The sequence below is a fragment of the Malurus melanocephalus genome, unplaced genomic scaffold, assembly GCF_030028575.1.
Source record: "Malurus melanocephalus ecotype Western Australia unplaced genomic scaffold, MMel_1.1 scaffold_90, whole genome shotgun sequence".
In the NCBI taxonomy this organism is placed as follows: Eukaryota; Metazoa; Chordata; class Aves; order Passeriformes; family Maluridae; genus Malurus; species Malurus melanocephalus.
In genome coordinates, this window is record NW_026623322.1 from 277119 (window position 1) to 299707 (window position 22589).

The following is a 22589-nucleotide window of genomic DNA, read 5'->3' on the forward strand; positions in this document are numbered from 1 at the left end:
ATATATTCAGCTTTACTAAACACTCCTGTGTAATTAATGAGTAATTATTTTAAATAAATAGAAAATCGCTCATATATTTCAGGCTTTGGGAATGATATTTCTGAAGGAGAACAGATAAGGAACAAAACAGAAAGTTAGCAACTGCTAGAGGTCTTGATAAAATGTTAGTACAGAAAYAAGAAATGCTTGAAAGTSCTCTAAATGAAAYAAAAASGCTAAAACACACACGTGGAAAAATGGRTGTCAGCTTTTTTCAAGATTCAAGAAACATCAAAGGCATTTTCCAAAGTTGGATCAAATTTTGGTCCCAGTGAATATAGGGGTGATTTTGCCACTCTAAKCTGAAGAATGGGGATTTGAATTCCRGACTACTTCTGTCCACAARTTCTGACTTACCTTTCTAACAAACATGTMAATTCAAGCAGGGATCATCATCAGTATAAGTTACTGTAAAATCAAARGCTCTCCAAAGAAACAACAAGATGGTAACCAACTCTCTGTTTCTAGCTAGACAGGATCAGATGTCAAAATAACCTCAAAAAGCACAGGTAAATTGGTTTCCACTTAATTAAACCGAGGTTGAAGAAAGCTGGCTTATCAGTTTCCTCTGTAACATCTAAGTCCAGTCATCTGCATCACTGAAACCCTGTGTTTCTGAAAATTCAAAGCATGCCTTGCCTGGACCCTAACAATGTCTCTAAACCAGACATACATCAGCCTCTTCTGAGAGCAGCCTGGAGTAGAGGGTGGTAGAAAGAACCCTCTGTCACCCCACTGCAATCCTGAGCTGTGTGATGTATTTCAGGATGCACCTGCAGCATGTCAGTTGTGTTGCAGGATGTGTAATTATTTTCATATGTGTAACTTGTGTTCTTTATTTTAAATGAAAGATATCGCTTGATCTTTTGCTGGTGATGGACCAGAAACATGAATGTGTGTGTGAGTGTGAGTTCTTCACCATGTCACTGTCTGATTCCTGCTGCACAGAGTAGACTGATGGAGAATTATGCRTATCAAGGCTTGATAAAATGCTACAGTATTGCAGTTCACAGCTTCATTTCACTGGGCCATTTAATAAAAATAAGATTTCATGGTGAAGACTGACATCATGAGTACACCTAGAGCCCCCAGTATAACTAATACTAGAGGGTTTAGAGTTGCAGTATTTCAATTTCTATCTCTAAATAATTAGGTTTCTTTTAAAATCTTAATGGTGAATTTCCTGAATTGAGTTAATAATAGTTGTAATTTTTTTTTTTTTAACTAAAGCTATGCACACAAATACATACAGAAACATCAGCAGTTTTATACAGCTTTTTTTCCTAGTTAATACTCTTYAGTATATTTCCCAGGAATGAGGGAGGTATATAAACATTTAAACAAGTGATGTTTTCAGCATTGTCTCAGCTCCTTGAGGAATACTTGGAATAGTTCAAGCAGCACAAAMCCTTCAGATGTGTAGAAGCTGCAAAAGCAGGACAGTGTAAAGGAAATGGAGGCAAAGGAACACTGAAACTCTGCCTTTCTAGAACCTTACATCACTCATATCAACCCCCCAAAAAGGAGTTGCATCTGTCTGAAACACAGAAGATCAGAAACAAAGAATGAATATTTTTTTATCCTCTGCACTCAAGACTAAGGGTAGAGCATTATGTCTTGGCTTGTGTGCTTCTCCAGCTATTTATCTTTAGAGGGAGAGATAATCCTTTGGGAAAACACCTTCAGCACTTCTCCCTTCCTGGTATGTTGGGTGATGATCATCACAGCTAGTCAAGCCCAACTGTATGTATAATTTGTCCTTTTCCATTTGAATGGATTTATAGCTAAATGCTATTGAAAAATCTAAAGAATTTCAGACTAAAAGGAAAATCKGAACCAGCCCAATTGGTCCAAGCACTACTATTTCCTGCAAAGAGCATGTGTGTATTCATGCATGCACTCTACAGAAAGAAAGCAAGCAATGATATTCCATTAATGTACAGATGGAAGTTTATATTGATTTCAGCAAAGACCAGAACATAATGGTAACATGAATAACAGATAATAGCATCTGGCACTTTTAACATTTTTAAGCCCTGAAATCTTTGGAGAACTGACAGTTGAACTAACTGACAGCTCTAGTTATTTCTCAGTGCTTTCCTTTTGGAGAGATTTTGAGCTTTTTCCAAATTCAGATTTTTTTTTTTAAGGGGGCATCTGGACAGGCTATTTTGCTGAGAGAGAGAGAGACAATATTTTCTGGAAATTACCACCAAAATTAAGCAACTGTTGTGCATATGAACCAGATAACAATGAATTAGAAATAGATATAATCAGTCATTTTCTTTGCATAAGGATAACTGCCAGTCTTTGATTTTGAAAACAGAGCCTCTGGCCCTGACATCACTGGACATATCAAAGCTCCCTGGGATGGCAAAATCTCACTGCAGAGATCTGGGGCCAGATCCTCAATTAGGGACAAACTGCACAGTGTCACAGTGCTGAGTGCAAGGGACACCACTGCCTGAGTGCATCGGGCCATGACGTCCTGTTGGGTCGTTTAGGTGCCTCCAATTCCCTGTGCTGGGAAAGGATTGGAAAGATACCCATGATAACCTTGTAAAATTCAGGATTGGGGGAATGTGGAGGCGCTCCTGCCTTGATCCTTTCGCTGAGCTGTGATGGCAGCAGGGAGGAGGAGGGACATGACGRGTTCCCTGCCAAGCTGGTGGCACCTCTCGATCCCAGCAGCAAGGCAGCTCTCAAAGCTTGATCATGGTGCAGCATGAACAGGGAAGGGTCTGAGCCCTCACCTCCTGCTTCATGTCAGACCCACTCCAAAAGCCCAGCACACAGATTGTGCTGTCATTTGTGAGGTAAACACCATCATGAGCCCCAAAGAGGAAACTGCAAAGGGCTCTTCAAGACAATCCAGCCTTCAAGAAATGCAAGCTTTCTCAGTGAGCTCATTGCAACAGTCTACCCAGTGCTGAGAGATTATTTTTCCTCACACAACTGAATTATCTTTTAATTCCAGGTGGTTTTTGAATTGGAGGTCTGAATCCCCTAACCTCAATCATATATAGATTTACACCATCTATGTCTACTTGAAGTGTCAGTTTTGATATTTGAACAAATGACAATTTCATAATAAATATAATGAAAAAATCTATTATTTGATATATAAAACCAAATAGGGAGCAAATTTTATAAAACTTTCTAACTAAGGCATCTTTTAGTCTGTTTCTGAAAGCTGTAACATAGGCCTTTACCTAATTAGCCTTTTAAAGAGCTGGTGGTCCCTTTCTGATTTAAGAAAAATGAAAGTAATCTATATCCTGAAAGTCAGGCTCAAGAGAAAAAAAAATAAGATTGAACTTGCCTGCAAAATAGGAAAAATAAGAAAGAAAGACCATAGTAGACTATGCTGCCTTGTTGTCAAGACAGGATAAATAGACATGAAAGAGCAAAACAGAAGCAAAACCAAAATCAAGGCAATTATTGAGTTGGAAGTGACACTAGAAGATTGGTCACAGAAGTTGCAAGTTGGAAATTTAAGACTCATTGGCAGAAATTTCCTGCAGTATGTAAAATAAAAGGTTTTCCAATGAAAGGATATTCCAGGCAAGTTTTTAAGCATGTGTTTCAATGCTTAGATAGCAAGTTTTCTAGAAGTCTAAAGAGTTGATATGGAAAAACTGCTTTTTGTTTAAGCATGAAAGAGCTGTCTTGGTTTGATTTTATTTGTTGGGGTTATTATTGTTTTGTTTTTCTTTTTTTTCCCAGTGATCGCTAGTCTATTTTAGTGCCTGTGTTACAGAACTGAGCCATTAGGAACAAAATTTAAAAAGCAGTCTCTAATGATGGATACCTTTGTTTCCCTTATCTTAGAGACTTACACACATTAACAAGTAGGCTCTGAGAGCAAGATTTTTCAAGGTGAGTAATGATTTTCTTTTATATCACATCCAAGAGACCATTAAAACCAGTTCAATGCTCACAAGCCTCTACCTGTGGAAAATGGTTCCCTTTAAAGTGCATTAGGTGGTCCCAAACTCTATCATACGGTCTGTCATCCAAGGGAAAAAGTCACTCAGAAACTGAAAAAATACCTCTTTTTCTTCTTCTTTCCTGCCATGGGTCTTGCTGTAGTTGATTGGCGTATCCCAGCCTTCCTGTTCACAAAGGGCCTGGTAGAAGGCTGCATTTACCAGGATGCTGCTTGCTTTGAAAGGAGAAGAGGAAGGAGTGGGAAGTGCTGTGCTGGAAGAAGTGAGAGGCATAACTTTGTCTTGGCTTCGATTCTTTTTCATGCTCAAATCCAGAGTGCCATTTTCATCCACTTCTATCTCAGCTCCCTGACAAGCAACAGGAAATAGAGACATGTTTAGATATAGACATGGTGAGGCTGTAAAATAGCCATGTGGTGCTTTTAAAGGATAAATACAAATGCACGCTTTTATTTAAATTTATCTGAATCTAAACCCAGCTTTTCGATTTATGTCAGCTAATGTCCAACTCTTAGGCAGACTTAAGGGTAGCCTCAGTAATGGTATCCCTGCATCTCAGCTTAAACATAGTAAGTAGAATTTAAATAAGATGCCACTAAACCATAACCTATACACCCTAAATCTAGTTTTATTTAAAAAAAGTTTAGCTTTAAATCTTCTTGATCTTTTCACTCTTACAGAGAACTATGACCCCAATTCACAGTTAAAAGCATTAATGCATTGTTTAGGTCATCAACAGCATTACTATTACATATCCTCCCTTCCCCCCACACCCTGGAAACATTACAACATCTGCATCATGAGGGGGAGAAGGAGGGGGAAAGAAATACCTCTGAAAGTAGCACAGTGGGAGACATTTTCACTGGGGTTTTCTACATCACTCGAAATCACACACTGCCATCATCATAATTTGACGAGGCCACTAAAGCTCAGGTTGGCACTGAGACCACTGGACTGGGAGTACAGGAGGAACTTGAGGAGGTGCTCCCTGATGGAGACCTTCTACCTGAGTTAACAAAGGCTTTGCTTCCTGGGAAGGGCAGCAAAGATTAGCCTTTAATTGCAAGGGTGTGTGGAGTTTGGGGAGAGACCCAGCCTGTCTGGGAGAAGCTCACAAGAAAGGGGAAATGCTGCTTGGTATACAAGAACAAGGGAAAGAAACTTCACGGTTACACCTTACCCTGTTTGATCACAAAAAAAGGACAAACTTCTCTTGCAACGACTAAAAGCTGCTGAAAGAGCAGCTTACTAACAGAAGCAACAACAAATTTCMCCTCATGCTCAATATGCTTCCCTGCATATTGACATTTTCTACATAGGGATGAATTTAAGACTAATACCCACAATTGCCAACATTTACTGAAGTCAAGTAGGGGAAGAGATGAAAGGTGGCTTCTGGAGGACTACTCAGTAGTGTAGTTCAGTGTTGCCCTGAATAAAGTGGTAAACATTCAAAGACGATGGAGATAAAGAGGTATCTCAGAGATCTATGCATAGAATACAGTAATTCTCACTGCTCATTGTCTTCCTGTTATTGTCATCACTACTATTTTTAATTTGCGTCATCACAAAGCTTAGATACATTTGGGAATTCAGGGTAGATAGGTTAGGTGCTGTGTAACTGTAGGAGACAGTCGTACAAATCAAGGTTTCCCACCTTGAGTAATGTAACAGAAAACTCACAGTGTGAATCACCCAGATGTTGTGCTGTAAACACAAAAGAGACACGTATGTCCAGGGAGCAAGTTTGTCTGCCTTTCTTAGACCTCTTCCTCAGGAAGACACTAGCAGAAAAAGTCCCTTTCTTTCCCTTTCTATTAAATCATGGAAGTGATGGGGCATGATGATTAGTCAACCATTCAGTTGCTAAAGACAGGGCACTGAAACCTCTCCTTGCCTGAGGATCTTAAGAGTTGCGGTGAAACAGAGTTGTCCCCCTGTGCTGGAAGTGCGACATGCCCACCCTGGCTGGACTGAGGGTGGAAGTTTCCTTCATGCTGCCCTGTCTTCTACCACTGCCAGTGAATTCCTTCTGAATCAGAAGGAAAATATTGGTAGAAGATGACAATTTAGGGCCCAACAACCTCTCCTGACTCAATCAGCACGATTCCCTTTTACTTCCATGAGCCTGACACAGATGCCCACCTAGACTGAAGCAACACCAAGCCATCTGCTTGTCCCTGGTTCAGAAACTCAGGCACCTCTTATGTTTGCTCCTYCTGCATAGCCAAGTTCACATTTTCAATCATGCAGCTTAAAGAGAGAGATGTTTTATTATATTTATGGGAAGTAAATACACTTCTAATATGTTCATACTAAGACGCTTTGGTTATATCTTTCTGCCCCTTTTTAGTAAATAGTTTAATCTCCTGTGATAGTTTTAAGCCCTGAATTTGACAGTGCAGCTTATCCTGGATAATAACTTAGTAACCACAACATCTTATGCCATCTGTATAATATCAAATACATTTTTATACCAGCATTAATAAACCTTAGTTACAAAAATCCAAGATATTAACTATATCAGTGCCAAGCACACACTCTGGGATCTGAGAATATAGCTCTGCCATGATCGCCCCAGTGTTTTTTGGCTTCAGAGTTGATATGTAACTATAGCAATGAAACAGAGCTACAGTAATCAAGTTTAATGACCAATGTAAAGTAAAATGCTAAATATTGTAGTTGCTGACATTTTTCATAATAAAAAAAACTTGGGTTAAGTCTGCACAACCAACATTCACATAAAATTCCAGACCTCTGTGACAGATGGCTTAGGAAAGGAAGCCATGTGACTGGGCTGCGGTAGTTTTATAGTGCAAAACCCATAAATAGTGCAGATTCTCTGTCACTGACAAAATATCAACTACTCAGAAGGCAACAGCAGCAACAAAAAGGACCAAAAACAATCAAAGTTCCCTTCTCAATGCAACTTGACGTAGAATAATATCAGAAAATTATTCTCTCTAAGAAACAGGTACCAATAGCCTCCACAAGGAGCTCTGAGGGATAACCAGAACATTTACTATCATGGCTATTTAAAGCTTTTTCAACACTTTCCCGAAATTCATGTAGAAGTTGGGTTGTCCAACACACACCTACTTCTGATCAGGGAAGGCTGGATTGTGTGTTTGTGAAGTAGCGTGCAGATGGGGTTTAAGTGAGCTCACAGATGCACACAACAATTAAATAAAGTCATGGGAAAAATATCCCCCTTTGCCCATTGCAGGATGCATCACAAGTTTACAGCATGGCTTTTTACTCTGAATGGTATAAAAGAGCTATTGCTTTGGTGCCTTCATAGCAAACTCCAAATGGCAGAGCAAAAAGAGGGAAGTTGGAGTTACTGCTCCAGTTTGCATTCCTACTCTGATCCCACCCTCCTCTCTCAATATGTCTCCTTTGCTTGCTTTACCACATTTATTTTTACATTAATTTTAAAATGGAACTCAAAGGACAAAAATGGCAAATGGGAAAAGATGCTAGAGCAGTGCTCGGACACGCTGACAGAAAATGGCACTTACTATGCTTAGCTCAGGCTGGTAAAGGCTGTGTTCTCCTCCATGGAGAAAAGATCTTATTACTRTTGACTCCAATGCATGTGTGAACAGGCCTATATTTATCCATTTATCATTACATATTTAAAATATGGCTACCAAAACAATGTAAACTGTCCTGATTCTTCGTTAAAACTGTAAGCAAAACAAAGATGCAAACGTATCTTTTTATTTCCTAACTTATGCTTGTTTTAAGCTGCGTAAATCTTTGCAGCCTGATTTTGATCTTACTCACWATTAAATTTACACTGGTGTAAACCAGGGAAATATCCACTGAAGCAATGAAGAAAAAAATCAATGAGCATGAGAGTAATTAAATTCAGGTTACTTCTTCCCTACTACCTCATCACTGACAGTATAATCCCCCCCAGCCACATTTTACAAGCAGCTGGTAAAAGGATTCCAGAATGAAAAATGAAATAAAAATGATTGAGCACATTTTCTTTATTCCAGAAGCTATTCAGTGAAAAGATAAGGTACAAATAGTACTTTATTACCAAAAATGAAGACTAATATAAATATGTAAACAAAAAAAAGGATGGTCTATGTACTCTACAACTGCTTTGTACATAAAGTCAATATTTTTCAGCCTCCTTTATCTTGTGACATAAATATTATGTAATATTTTCTAGTACCTAATTAGGTCTTGTCCTTAGAAGTGAATTAAAATGGCTAGGACAATAAAGGATGTCAGGTTTTTGTGTCAAATTTCTTCTGCAGTTTCGTATGCTTTTGGTCCATCTGATCACTCCCAACATTTAATACTCTCCAGTGTGTCTCCAGTAATGATTACAAGTTAAGCTTTATCTCAGCTGGATCAGAAGCAGTAAATTATTGTGTCTGCATCGGTCTTGTTTCAAACCTGTGACATTAGGGAGATTGTGTCATGGCATATCAGGGAATTCATGTATTTTTCAGCTGGCATCAACCATAGAACTTAATGCTAAGCAAGTCCAAAGAAACAACATGATCAATGATTTTGCATTCCCCCTAGCAGTTCAGTCTGATTTGGAAAGCTCAAAAGAGCTCTTAARCTCTGGTATTGGGAGTAAATGAAACTCACATCTTGCTGTGTGTATAAATAATATTCTTAATGCAAGTCCATCCAAAAGTGCACAGTCTTTTCTATTCTCGGCCAACAAAAACACATGCACTTTGTCCTCAATYCTTTACACTTAAATTTAAGCAATTGAGTACTTCTGCAGAAAATTAAAATATTGGGTCAAAACAAGAAAAGTTGTTACAACGCAGCAACATCTGAGACAAAAATGGAGCCACAATTTCAGCCCAGAGCAGTTTGCAAATTAAAAACAGCTAGCCAAGAAGGTACTCAGAGAGCAATATGCCCAGCAGCATTACAGGATGGTACCTAGTGCTCCTCTTGGATGATTTCTCATCCTGTATTTAGGCTTTAAGGTTTTTGGAGTAAAGTACTGCATGACAAATGTGCTGTGTGCTAACGATATTTTTAAATAATAGATGCAATTTTCACCGTCATCAATATCCAAGAATGGAGAGATAACACAATTTTGTTCAAAAYCAGAATTTGAACTTCCAACATTTTTACCAAGTGTGATTTTTTTTTTGTTTTGTTTTYTTTCAAGGCACAGTGTGCATATGCCATTTTGTCTAAACAGGTGGGAAAAACACCAAAACAGTCAACAAAATGTTTGGCAAGCAGTAGTGATGAGAATACAGATAAACTATTGCTTGCAGCTACCTCACTGAGACATGTGTGGTGAGGGCTGTAAACAGGGGAGATCCCTGGAAGTTATGATGACGTGGATTCCTACACAGCAGTAAAAGGTGCAGGCTGAGCCTCCTGGGGCAGCCCTTCTGGTGACTTTGGTGGGAGCTGAAGGAAGCTACATAGACTGCAAATCAAATACGCCAGGAGACTGGCTTGGGTACAGACTGAATGAGAATTGGCTGGYTGGGATTATATTCAGTGGAAGAGTTTACTGCAGTCCTGGTTGAATGGCTCAGGTGGTGTAACATCAGCGTGATATTAATTATTTTTGAGAATGATATCATCAAGGTATCTGATGATCTTAGTATTTTGTATGCAGCGAAATACGTAYGTAGATAATTCATAGAGAAGGGTTACGATTCATTTTACTGCTCATGTCAGAATAAATGCATCCTTTAATGGCTTGACTTTTAAATTAATACTTTTAAACTTGGGATTTTTGTCAGATCACCTTGTACATTAGGCCTCTTTGGAAGTTTTTCTTACCAATGGTACTGTAAATATGTAACATGACTTCACCATCCTTGTTGCATTTCTCTTTCTTTTTTGTTGTTTTGGACTCTGCATTTTAGTTTTTCATTTAAGTGTTATCTGTTTACACAGGAAAATGGTGAATGTTCAGGGCAATGCATCAAACACTTTCTAAGAGAAGGACAATGCTTTGGGGGTCAAGAAATAAAATTTAAGAGGCAGAAAGAAAAAAAACACTTGGGAATATGCTTGTGCTCAAAAGCATTTTTTTGTTTTCCCCACTCGCTTGAGCAAGGCAACATATGCCTGCTCTGAGCAAATGCAAGAAAATGACCCTTGCTTGAAATATTTGAACTTTAAGTTCTGCTTTTAAAACTTAGAAGCACAATATTTTTACATCTCTGGATTGTAATGCTGGCAAAGTATCTCCAACAAGCCTAGGAAGTCCTYTGCAGTCTCGCATGTCCTTGCCACAGAGCCACCCATCTGTAGAGAATCAAGGCTTGCATTGCTGRGAGGCTGCCTGATGCTGAAAGTAGAGCAAACACCTTTGCCCATCAGGAGCTTTGATCTGATAAACTATGGACGATGCTAATCAGGTTTTCTTAGAAAAAGGAACAAAAGGAAGTGGCAAGGGGCAGGGMTGAAATGTCTGATAACTGTGGGGCTCTGAATGCAGTCACTCCACACAGGTATTTGCAAACCTATTCAATGTGTGTGCTGTCAAGTAGAATAGGGAAATAATTAACTCTGCAGCAATATATTGCACTATTTGAGTTAAAATATAGATAAAGTCTCAAGTGGGTTCTTTTTATAATCTAAAAATTTGTGAGACATTCTAACAATTAAACATTTACATTTGTGGCCACTACCAGACACAAAACAATTCAGAAACACGGAAAAATTGTCTCTTTAAAAATAGCCTTTTTATATTGTTTCCTATTTTAAAATTAGACAGTGTCTTCATTGAAGAGAGTCTGACGACTTAATTCCATAATTTTTTTGTTTTGAATCTTTTATGATCAAAGTAATAAATATCCAAAACCAAATAAAAGTATGTTTTGTGTGCTTTTGGACWCCAAATCTGTTTGGGGCTTCCTTGTCTGTGTTTTGGCCAGAAGCTAATTCTGATTCTTCTGTCAGATGTTTTTTAGCAGTATGCCCTCCAGAAAGTCTGGCAAAAGTGGAGGCAGGCAAATAGCAAGGTAGGCAGGTGATTTTCTTTTAGGCTGGATTCCTGGCTGTGAAAAAGGAGTAAGCTATGTGCCCCCAGTGCCCCTCGGTATCATTACTGTTATGTTCACTTCCATTCAATCCTTCCCCCTGATTTGGCAGCTGTGAAGCAGGTACATAGGARAAAATCTTTGGGTTATGCCTGGTCCCTTTACTGCTCTTCTCTGGCAACAGAGGTCTATTGCTGAGGTCAGCCAAAGGCTGCTGCAGCAATTTAATCCAACCATTGGCATCAGATTCTATTTCCCTACTAGAAGAAGTCTCTATTAAAGACTGGTGGAAGGAGTTGTTTTGCAGCAGATATCAAGGATCAATCTGTCATTAAGAAAAGTTCTATGAGCACTACTTGGAACAAGTAATGTCTGAGTTACAGGGAATGTGGTCGTACTTTAGAAAGTTTACCCCGTGGCACCCCCAATATTGATTTTAGCATGCCAAACGTCACACACAAATAGAAATCAAAAGCAGCAAAGTAGGGGATAGCATTCTGCGAATGCCTAACAAGGTGTTATGCTGGTGGTGAAATTAATGGTTCCACTCAGAAAATAATATCTAACCTCCTAGCAATGGGGAATGAACACACAACTGAAATGTAGGTCAACATCTGTGAAAGCCACCWCTGTCCAGACCGAGCCTCGTGAGGCTCAGGTAAAGGATAAGGTAGAGTGATACTGACTGGCAGAARGAATGATCATCTGYCTTTTGATGCAAACAGGAGTCAGARTCCCWCAGCAGAAGCRCACCTGCTGTGCTGTGYTTTGACAAACGYRCCTCTTTTCATTCCCCAGTGATTCCTCCTCAGGTTCTTGTTATGGCTCCCTCTCCTCTACTGAGGGCTCTCAAAAGTTTCATTGCAGTGGAACATGTGTGACTTTAATGCAAATAATAAACAACAGTGCTCCCATGCCACTGTCATCAGAAGAAAATCTTGTCTCTTTTCATCAGCATTGTAAAACTATGTAATGGCACAGAAAATAAGGCCCATAGCTCACACAGCACCATTTGTAAATCATAAAGATCTGTGAGGAAACGCAGAGCAGAAACCAAAACACRAAAGCCACACAAACATCTACAAAATTAGGCAGCTTTCCATTATGACAGACTTGCCCAAATTATCTGTCTCCAAACGCAGTGGGCCTGATTCTCTACTCTTGCCAGCAGAAGGGGGAATTTTACCAAAGTCAGTCGTTATTCCCCCATCTCCACCTTGCCAAGCTGWTAGGAGCTCCAAACACAACAGACTCCATAGGTAGTTCTGTTCCATTGCTAGGAAAATATCACCTTGATTAATCATATTTTTTTTTAAATAAGTCTCCAAAATGATCACTAATGGTAGGTTTCAGAGGGAGAAAAATTCCCTCTTAAAACAGATCTTACTCATTACCCACCACAGATTGTTGTTGGATTTCAAATAACCTTTTTCTTTTTTCCTCCCAGAAAACTCCCCCCTTGCAATTAAGGCTCAATTATGAAAAGATTTAACAACATAATTCCTGCTATTTRTTTAGTTTTATCAGAACTGGTCACTGCATCACTGATTTTTTTTCTCTGTCTCTCTTCAAAAGAGCATGCAAACAGAAGCCTCCTTTTGGGGGATTTAATGCAGTCACTAACATGAAAGACAGTTTATTCGCACAGTTCAGTAGCTAGCACACCCTCCAGGTTCTTGGACTACCCTACCTTGGCAGACAGACTCTGTGGTTTGTTGGAGAGGATCTCTGCTGCTTCCCTGCAGCGGGTGGAAAGGTTCAGGATAGCAGCAGCTGCTGCTATGTGGGTGTCTTCACTACATTGACCGTAGCTATAAGAGTTGGCATGGCAAGGGCTCTGTGTGTGGGCGCTAGCACTAGGCAGTCGATTAGAAAATTTCACTGGATTTGAAAAATGCTTTGCTGTTGAAGAGAGATTTGATTAGCAATTGCATGTATGAATTTTTTCCCATTAGTTTTGTTTCTCAGACTACTGTTCCATACATTAAAAAAAAATAAAAAAATAAAAAAATCAAAGATTACATTTAAAACAATCAATTTCCTGTTGTCGGTAAGGGTTTACAGTAAAAATACCTTCAGAAACAGGGTAATTTAATTTTTCCTTGAGAAATACACATCTGTCAACAAACCTTCTGAGATTTTTACTCATATATTATTTGTCCTTAACTCAGGCATTAAAAGCAATGATGTCCAAGGAAAGACTGAACAAGCACTAATATCTTATCCATTGTGATTTGGCCACTCCAGTGGGCAAATGCAATTGAAAATATATTCTTATAAAGGCTTCCTCTTGGAGCTCTATTGTGCAGAAAAACAATAGTGACTTGTCCAGTCTTAGCTAAAATAACCTTGCTTACCCTACTTAGATGAATAAGTCTGTTATTTAAATAGCTTTGCTTATGTGACTAAGGAGCACAAGACCGGGCTCTTGAATGAAGCAGAGCAATCAGATAAAAACATAACCTATAAGAAATATTCAGCATTGATTTTGGGGAAATATTTAGAAATTTAAGTCTATTGTTTAACCAATTAAAAAAAATGGCAATGAACATTTGTATGATCTTTACATTCTTTTGTTGGCTATATTTGGAATAATACACAAATTTATCAGGCACAAGGAGAATGAAATACTAATAGGTGAACAGAAAAGCACTTTCACAGACAAAAGTGGTACTTGTGGTTCTTTGTTTTCTTCATCAGCAGCATTTATTCTAAAACAGAGAGAAGTCTGCTCTCTTTTCTGGATTTTGGAGCTTGAGATGGCATTAACTGTTGCAGGGAGAACATAACACAATGATTTCAGCTCTAAGGAAGCAATAATCACTTCTTTTGTCTGCAGCCCTCACACTGTCCTACAAAGATAAACTAAGCAAAATCCAATTTCTCAGCCTACACCCAGATACATCAAGAACATTTCTGCGTATGGCCATCTGCTCACTCCCTAAAGATCTGAGCCCCAAGGCTCTGGATCCCTTTGGATGTAGAGCTTTGGCTGAGTGCTTTTTAATGCTAAGAGCTACACAAGGCACAGGAGGACTCATCTTTCCTCAAACTTGGGACTCTCTAAAAGAAATGCTTGTTTATGTGCTTTGACTGCAGCTGAATGCTATATTCGATTTTTCTAAGCACTGGAGGCATCTCGGTAGAGCAATAGATGAAAGCCTCATAATTCACTCCTCCCTTTCTCCAGCAAAAATTAAGGATTTATCTACCCTGCTGTAACACAGTAGCACAAACAAGAGAGTCTGCATTTTTAACAGTTAGCAAAATATAATTTAAATTGTGTTTAAAGATCTGAAAAGTGCATTTTTCATTGCCTATCCTAAAAGGTTAAAAAAACCAGCCAACCACCCAGAAAAAAAAAACAAAAAACAAAAAACAAAAACCCCAGGCTATAGAGGGTGTATGTTTTGTTAACAAAGCAAGTTTACAAGTGCAAAATCCACAGAGGGCTAATGATGGGGTTTTGGCTGGCTATATATTTACATAGGACTCCAAACCAATCACTACATCATCAGCTTCTCATTGCCAACTTTTGTACACCTGAACAGTTAAATCACTCACCAGCTCTTTTGCTTTCACCTTTCCATTAAAATAATGGCTGCACATTGCAGTCTTTGCAAGAACAACAGGCTGTAAACTTCAGCTCTGATATACTTCATACATAAATTGCATATATGTGTATTTGCATTTGTATAAAAACATTTCAATCATTTTTTCCTTGAAATGAACCTGTGAAATAGACATACATCTGTGCAAAGAGACAGCTAATAGGGAATATTCAATTTTACAAACAAAATTGGAAAATCTGCCACCCAAGAAGCTGGCAATGCATATATTTGCTTTCATTTAAGCAAGCCTATTTTCCAGGTCAGATAAATATCTACTTTTCATTTGCAATTTTGAATAGAGTATTTTATAAAATGTATATACACAAAACACAGATGCCTACAAAAGTATGTGTGTTTTTGTGTACTCAGATTCATACACAAATAAATATAGAAATATAYAAATTATATAAACCATATTTAATACTTAATCATATTAGAGGTATTTTATATTATCATTAACTTACAWATTAATTTATTAATTAAAAACATTTTTGCTTTTCTGTTCACCTTACTATGAATGTTYTTCTTTGTTGGGGTGTGACAAAATTTGTTTTCTTATTTTATTTTCCTTTGCTAATCTTTTTGTCATTCACAAAACAAAAGCCAACTAAAGAGTCTTTTTTTCACATTGTTCTGGATCTATTTTCTTTTGAACTCAATTTTGCTGCAATTAAATATTTCTTTCCCATTTCTCTCATGGCAACAGATTTTTTATTTTTTTTTTAACTAAAGAATGTATTATAATGGTCAATACAATGGAAGAACCTTGCTGACATTTCCCATGCAGATTCTGAAGAATATCTGCAATAAACCATTAGCATTTGCACTGTGGTAGCTCATTTGTACAGGGTAGTACCTCAGCAAATCTGTAAATGATGCAAGCAGAGGGATCTTGATAACAATTTGATGCATTGGATGTGTCTGCATTACAAATGTGACTTAGTACAGAAATATGAGGTACCTGGAACTAATGCAGCTGAGGCACATGCTCATCTAGGAGGAATAGTATCTGTAAGGATTCATCTAAATGGTACCTGAAGTGCCTTTGGAACCTAACTTGGGTTTCTATGTACTACAATTCTTTACATCTTGTGCAGAYACATTCCATGGGAGTTCTCTTCTATCCCATAAAGATATCACAATTTAACCAAGGAAGAAGGTAACGGGTACAACAAAATATTCCTTTTTACTCCTCTTTTCCACCCAAAACTTCTTTTAAAAGAAACATCAAAAAATAAGCTTCATAGTAATGATATTTAGTGTTCTAGAATTCTATATTTTGCAAAATGGTGATTGTATTTAACATTCGAGACACAAGTGATTAAAGATGATTTCTACAGGCCTTTTTAGAATWCTAAAAGTTTGAAAGCAGAACAAGCAAAAAAGGAAATAAGAGACATCAACATTTTGCCCCTTTTTCAAGAGAAAATTGAATTTCAAGCTTACATTCAAGAAACGGAGGTGTTTTTCGACCTTGTGACACAGGTGCTGTTGTGCGTTTGCCAAAGACTTGTGCATCAAAACTGGCATAATCAAATGGGACTTTCCCAAACTTCTCCTGTTCTTTCACCAGGGTGCCTCTGGAAGAGGTGACTGGCTGTGAAGTTCTGTAACTGTACTGAGATATCTCAGGCTGTTTTCCTAAATTTGTCCTGCAGAGAGGAGGAAAAGAATGAAGGAGAAAGACAAGCATGTCTTTAAATAACTTTTTCTTGAAAAATAAGATATGACTGTGTCTTGTAATCAAAAAGCATGCTATTATCACTTGTAAAACTTACTGGTGGGTGTATACAAGAAATAAACACCATAAATATGGTGGCTGACTAGTAGTCAAAAAGTACTTTGACTAGTTCAGGAATTCAAAGATGAGGACATTGAAAATGTAAATGTCTTTAACTGTAGTTCAGGCTATTTGCAAAGAAGTTACCAACTTACTGCTAGATTTCCACTGTAGCGTGGTGCTTCCTTTAGTTCCGAAAATTGTCTGGATTTTAGTTTTTTTTTTTATCAGTATTGTTCTCACTTTTCTGTGAATGAGTATGGTATAAATATAATATAAGGTGATCTGAAATAATTGCTTGTGCTGTTTGGGAGGAACAAATGATTTATAGTGTGCTATTCCATTTAGTTAATGTTCAGTAACTACTTGTCTTTAGTAATTTCCTAAGGACTTTTCATATGTAGAGTTAAGGCACGTGCAGTTGGCAGACACATGGACATAATATTCTGTAATGGCTCTGAAGGAACCATTAGAGCTGATCATGTCAATAATCCACAAATTAAAGTGTCCCCAAATAGACCTGAATATAATAGGTTGTAATGGTTGTGGTGCCAATGATGTGCAAATTATGCATGTCTGTAGGGTCCATATGACTCAAACAAAATACARTTGCCATAAAAAGTGTTTCTCCTTTTTGAAGTCATTGTAAAAAAATAAATTAAAGTAATTAAACCAATAAACTAMAAATGAAGAAACTCTATTAATTGTTCTGCTCAGTCTACTTATGTGGAAGTAAGATTTAGTGGGACATATTTGATTGCTTATCCAAGGATACATCTCTTGTCTTTACTGTCAGCCACATGCACAAGATCCAACACAAGAAAGATGGTTATTTTGAGAATCAAAGATAGTTTTGCAGAGGTTCATCTTGGAAAACTGGGTTACCCCTGAAGCTGGAGTCTGAAGTGGGTGGAAGGTCTGAGGACCAATCTCCAGAGTTTGTGCATAAATACTTTGGAGAGACTGGTTTGTGAAGGCTCCTACCTGTGGGTCTGATCATGGCACTGCCCAGATTTTGGAGACTCGAGCTGGTTCTTTTCCTGGGACATTGCCAACTTTTCAGCTGCAGCAATTGGACAACCAGAAAGGCTGTTGGAAAACAAAGGTGAAAAACGGAAACAAGAAAAATAAATTGAAATGAATTCTTAAGTAAGGGAGATGAGTGCTGTTTTTCTGTGCAAATCAATGACTTTGAACTTCTCTGTGCATCTATGGGAACTGCTGCTGTTATAGCCCAGATTCATCTGTTTTGCAATCCTTAATGCAAAACTGTGAAATCTGTGGTTTTTAGGTGACATATCTGGAAACTGAATCATGTAGGAGTTTTCCACAGTTCRGCTTTGATGTTTTGTGTCTGGCAAGTCACTAGTAAATTTTTTGACAAATGACATTTACTTTATCAGCTAAACCATGCATATAAGCCTCCTGCTGATTAAAAGGAAAGTGAATTCKGGAAAAAAATCCAGGGATATGTGAGGGACTGTTACCAAAGAACACATTTTGTCATTTCAAGTTGTGCTAGTTTATTTTTTCCTGTTTGCTTTATTAGATTARGACATGTTTTCTTATCCTGTTCATGGGTTGCTTATGATACAGCTGATGTTCTTCAAAGATGACTGGGGATTTAAACCAGGAAACACAAAGAAAAAAATATCTGCTTGTTCCTTATATATTCTTGCAGACAAGCTTGTCATATGTCTGGTAAAGACTGACTTATTATCTTTAGTATTTTTTACATAGCAGGATAATCCTTAATTTTGGTGCACTCATGTGATAATGAATCAATCAATAAACAAAAAAAAAACCCTCTAAATCTCACACAAATTCAGATCAACAAAGAAAGTTGTTTTTGAAATTCTTATGTCCCAAGTTTGAGATTGACATTCTATTTTCCCAGAAGCAGTGTGATGGAATACASTGCTTCCAGCAGAAAGCAGTAGTGACCAGAGCTGCGCTGACAGCAGTGGCTTGCTGGACACAGAGTGCCTTGACTCTCTGCCTCACCTGCAGTCCAGCAGTGATTGCCCAGCTGCCTGTCTGGAAGGCTTTTCTCAATTTTGCTTTCTCCCTACAGGCAGCAATTTAAAGAGACAGGAGTGTTCCAAGCAGGAAGATGGCATTCCCGAGATTTTAAAACAGATTTTACAGCAGTCCACTTAAAATTTTGTGTTTTGCTAAAACGGAATGTGCCTTGATTGGAAGTTACTGTCAAGGACTATCATGTATGCGTTGCAAAAYAAAAGGGTTTTAGATTCCTTTGGATTTTCCAGTTGTAGCAATAGTAATGTATTTGTTCATTCCTTCACCTTGTATATGATGATTTTTCAATGTGAAGACTGATGAAATTGTAGCTTTAAATTTCATCTATGAAAAATACTAGTGGAATTTGCCATTCTCAGTGCTGCAGCCATTTTTTTGTATAATTAAATTAAGCACAATTGTTTGGTTATAAATAATACAGGCTGCTCTTGCAGTTCATAAACACCCTTCAGTGTAGTACTTAACATCTAATTCCAAGATGTGCCTATCAATTTAAGTATCAACCGACTACATGTCAGATTTTAAGTGGACAGGAATTTTTCTGATCTACCTTCGGTGTGTGTTGCGATTGCTGTTGACATGTCCTCTTCCAGTGCATCCTGGCGTGGGGCACTTTAAAACATTTTCATGCATGGCAAGAACTAAACAGAAATAATAATAAAAAAAAATGGTTGATAATATATATAAAATATATATAAATATATATATATCTTTAAAAAAATGAACATATCTTCTTTGAACTCAGATTCTCAATTCTTTCACATTTTTATCACAAAAGGAGAAGCAAAGGTCCTACAACACAGTGAGCATGGTGAGCACACACCCGTTTATCCTGTTACTGTAGTGTGGCTTCCTACATGCACATCATTGTTTCTACAGACTTTAAAAGAGCACAGGTGGAAGTCAGCAAAGTTGTTGCATGATGAAGCCACCACTAACACAGTGAAGTGGAAAAGGCAGGGGATGAAGGAGCCCTGGGGCACACAGTCCGGCTATGTGCAGCTGCAGTCTCCCTCTGCCCCAGAGAAGGAAAGCTCTCAAGTGCAGGAAGGCTGTTTTATACCTTTTATCAGATGTTTTGAGCATGTCCCTTTGAACTGTTACAGCTTCTGATCGTCTGAGCTGTGTTGAAACTACCTTGGACCAATCAGTCATGTTTCCAAGCAGCAGCTGACACTCTTAATAGTGATTAGACCCTCTTGCCTCTACACTCCTGATGCCCTTGGATGTGGATCACCTTTGCTAAGACTGACATGTAAGTCCATATTAAACAATATACATTGCTGGGGAACAGTGTTTAGACAAAAACTAAGTCCACTGGTTTGTTCTGCCAGAAGCCAAATTCCAACCTTTTTTTCTTTCCCCCTCCATTGGGACAGAGCACATATAATTGGAAGCATGATAATTAACAAGAACTTGTTAATTTTAACTTTTTTTAGGAAGTTAATGTTGCTAAGGCCTTCCAAATGYAGCCTGCTTAATCCAGCAGATGTTTCCATAAATACAGTTTAGTACTAGATTTTTTAAAAAAGGAGAGCTACGGTTAGGAAGAGGATTTTGGTAAAGTGCAAATATCCTTTTAATTTGTTGTTATGCATACCACCACAAAGAACAATCTGACTAACTAGGTTATTTAAGCAGATAGTTTCACATTAAGTTTTGGCTTATTATGCAGCATTTMATTGCATGGTGTGGCAGGATTACACACACACACACACATGCCAGTGTAATCAGAGCAGCACAGCTAGAAATAAGCAGGGAGATCCATGTTAAGCTGGGCACAAAAGGGTTAGTGTGTGATACTGTCACAAGAGAGGGACCTGCTGTGGACCAGTGCTGAGATGCACTGATGGAAATAACCTTTTTGAGCTCAACAGTGAGGGGGACACTGGAAACATCTCTGCATCAGCGTGCCCAGGGCTCTCAGCGGTTGGCAATGGAACAGCAGCCTCCACGTGTGACTGTGGCAAAAAAGGCTGTGGAACAAGCAGGTGATACCTGTGCCTTAGCAAAGGTGGGAGCAAGCAGCACCTCGAAGATTCATGGGACTGCAGCATGCAGGTCTGCTGGCAGCGTGGGCAGAGGTTGTCTGATCTTTTTCCTGCCAGGCTACCTGAAGAGCTTGCTGCTGTTTGTAATGATGCTGCTGAGGAGCACTTGAGCTGCACAAGTGTGGGAAGCAGGATTGTGAMTGGGAGCTGGAGGGCAAAGAAGGTGTGATGTCTTCTTTCCCAGTCTTGTTCTGCAATCTCAGGCAGGAAAAAGGGGATTCTTCTCCAGCGTAAGAACACACTACCCACAGTACTGGGACAGATCCAGCTGTTATTCTGGACTGCAGGGGGTGGATACTCACTTTCTAGTGGCACTCTAACTTTATGTGGACAGCCTGAGAGACTGCGGTGGTGAGGGTACAGCCCAGTCACGTGCCCTGTGCCATCACATCCTGGGATGGGGCATTTGGTTTCTCTCTTTTCAGGCCTGGGTGAATCTGYAGAGAAATCAGATACGGATTTTGCTCGGATTTAACCCCTGTCTGCACTCAACTGAGTGATCCTAATGGTGTGATATTCTCTATTTTATACTTCAGATTTAATTCCTGTGCAAAGTTTTAACAGAAGTGTATGAAACTGAAACATCACTTCAGGTTTTCACACTGTGTCCTTTAAACAATGATTCCCCCCTCCCAATATGCCATTTATGTGCTAAACTATATAGCTTTAGGATTGCAGTGTCATTTGTTCCATTCAGAGCCTCAAACAGGACAGAATCCACAATCCAATAAGCCAGAAAACTGGCAGCATGAGCCAACAGCAAGATCTATAAAGGAACAAATATAAAAAGCAGAAACAATCTTTTTCTCTGTTAATGTCAGACTCSAGGAAGCTGGGACAACCAAATAAAAGCTGAGGTGTGAAACAAATAAACAAACAAACAAAAAGCATTTCAACCAGAAGCCATTCCTTAAATATCACAGATCTCTAGGCTGTAGGTTCTTTGTTAKGAAACTGAATACATGCCACTTTACATTTGAGAGGCGAGGCAAGCAGCTCCCTCTGGTACACATGGCAATGCCGCTTTGTGGAGCAGCCCACAAAGACACTGCAAACATGGAGCAGCCGATACCCTTTCAAAGGCGAGGTCTCAGCCCAGCCCCACTGCTGCCACTCTGTAATGGCCACAGTGCATTCCCAATTTCTGTTTCAAGCACCTAGAATYGTGCAAGAAGCACTGGTCAGAAAACCTTTATTTGATTTCCAAKGCAGGATCAAAAGTCTGGGCGAGAAAGGAATGATTTCGGGTCCAGAAATTCTCTTGTGAGAAATCTGGAGGAAGTGGCCGCATAAATTGCTGAGGATGGTTTTAGCTCCATCTGTGATTGGCTGCCAACAGCATTTGGTGCTGGGGGAGAAAACAGCTGCAGCCAGCACAGGGAGCTGCCTCCTTCAAGCCCATTTTTCTGGACTATGAGGTAGGATGTGCTCAGGGACAGAATCACCAGAGACAGCTGAGGGTTAAACTTCCTGGCAAGTTTCTTGGTTTWAAAAAAAAAAWTAAAATAAAGAGGAAAGAAAATAGGCTCAGCATCATCAGGAGACCACATGCTTTTTAGAATTGCTGTGAATGGAATGTGCTGCAATAGTGAACAGAAAATAAAGAGGGACCCTGAAATATGATTTGGTGCTTCCCCTGGTGATTGAAAAGGTTTATCATGAAATAGGTTATTTTCTGATTTAGCATCCAAGAATGAAAATTAAGAGCTGATGGATTTGATGGTAGATTTTTCAGAAATAAAATGCAGTTAATGATATAAAGTGGAAAAAAATTATGTGCCCAATACAACATTCACTACAATTATATGATGTTTATACAACCTGAACAAGGCCTGGTGTGTTTCTCCATGAGTGTTAGCTCTGAATTCACCTGGAAACCACAGCTAATTACAATATGAGGCAAATCAGGAAGGGACAAATTCTGCCATTCTTACATCCCTCTTTGCTATGTGAGCTGTGAGAAAGTCACATTGACACCAATGTGAGCCTCGTGAACACAGCTGCTCTCAGGGTAAGAAAGGATATCTACAAAGTTCCTGCACATGCCTGTCATCTGAGCAAATAAAGGTTCATGTAGTTTAATAAAAAGGTGGATTAATAACATGCATGCACAGCTTAAG

General features: G+C 38.7%; 1 protein-coding gene across 4 annotated transcripts in view; it reads right to left on the minus strand.

The window, feature by feature from the left end:
• The window catches only part of ST18 (ST18 C2H2C-type zinc finger transcription factor), a 48431-nt gene that overhangs the window by 19506 nt on the left and 6336 nt on the right, over nt 1-22589 (minus strand). For 2 of the 4 annotated variants that reach the window (XM_057368312.1, XM_057368313.1), the window contains 6 exons: nt 20772-20906; nt 18969-19059; nt 17363-17467; nt 16045-16250; nt 12678-12889; nt 4092-4337 (listed from right to left, as the gene is read on the minus strand). In XM_057368312.1, the coding sequence (XP_057224295.1) occupies nt 4092-4337; nt 12678-12889; nt 16045-16250; nt 17363-17467; nt 18969-19059; nt 20772-20906 (995 nt within the window). The remainder of the gene's footprint in view (nt 1-4091; nt 4338-12677; nt 12890-16044; nt 16251-17362; nt 17468-18968; nt 19060-20771; nt 20907-22589) is intronic. The other 2 variants (XM_057368315.1, XM_057368314.1) reach the window with 1 other exon arrangement.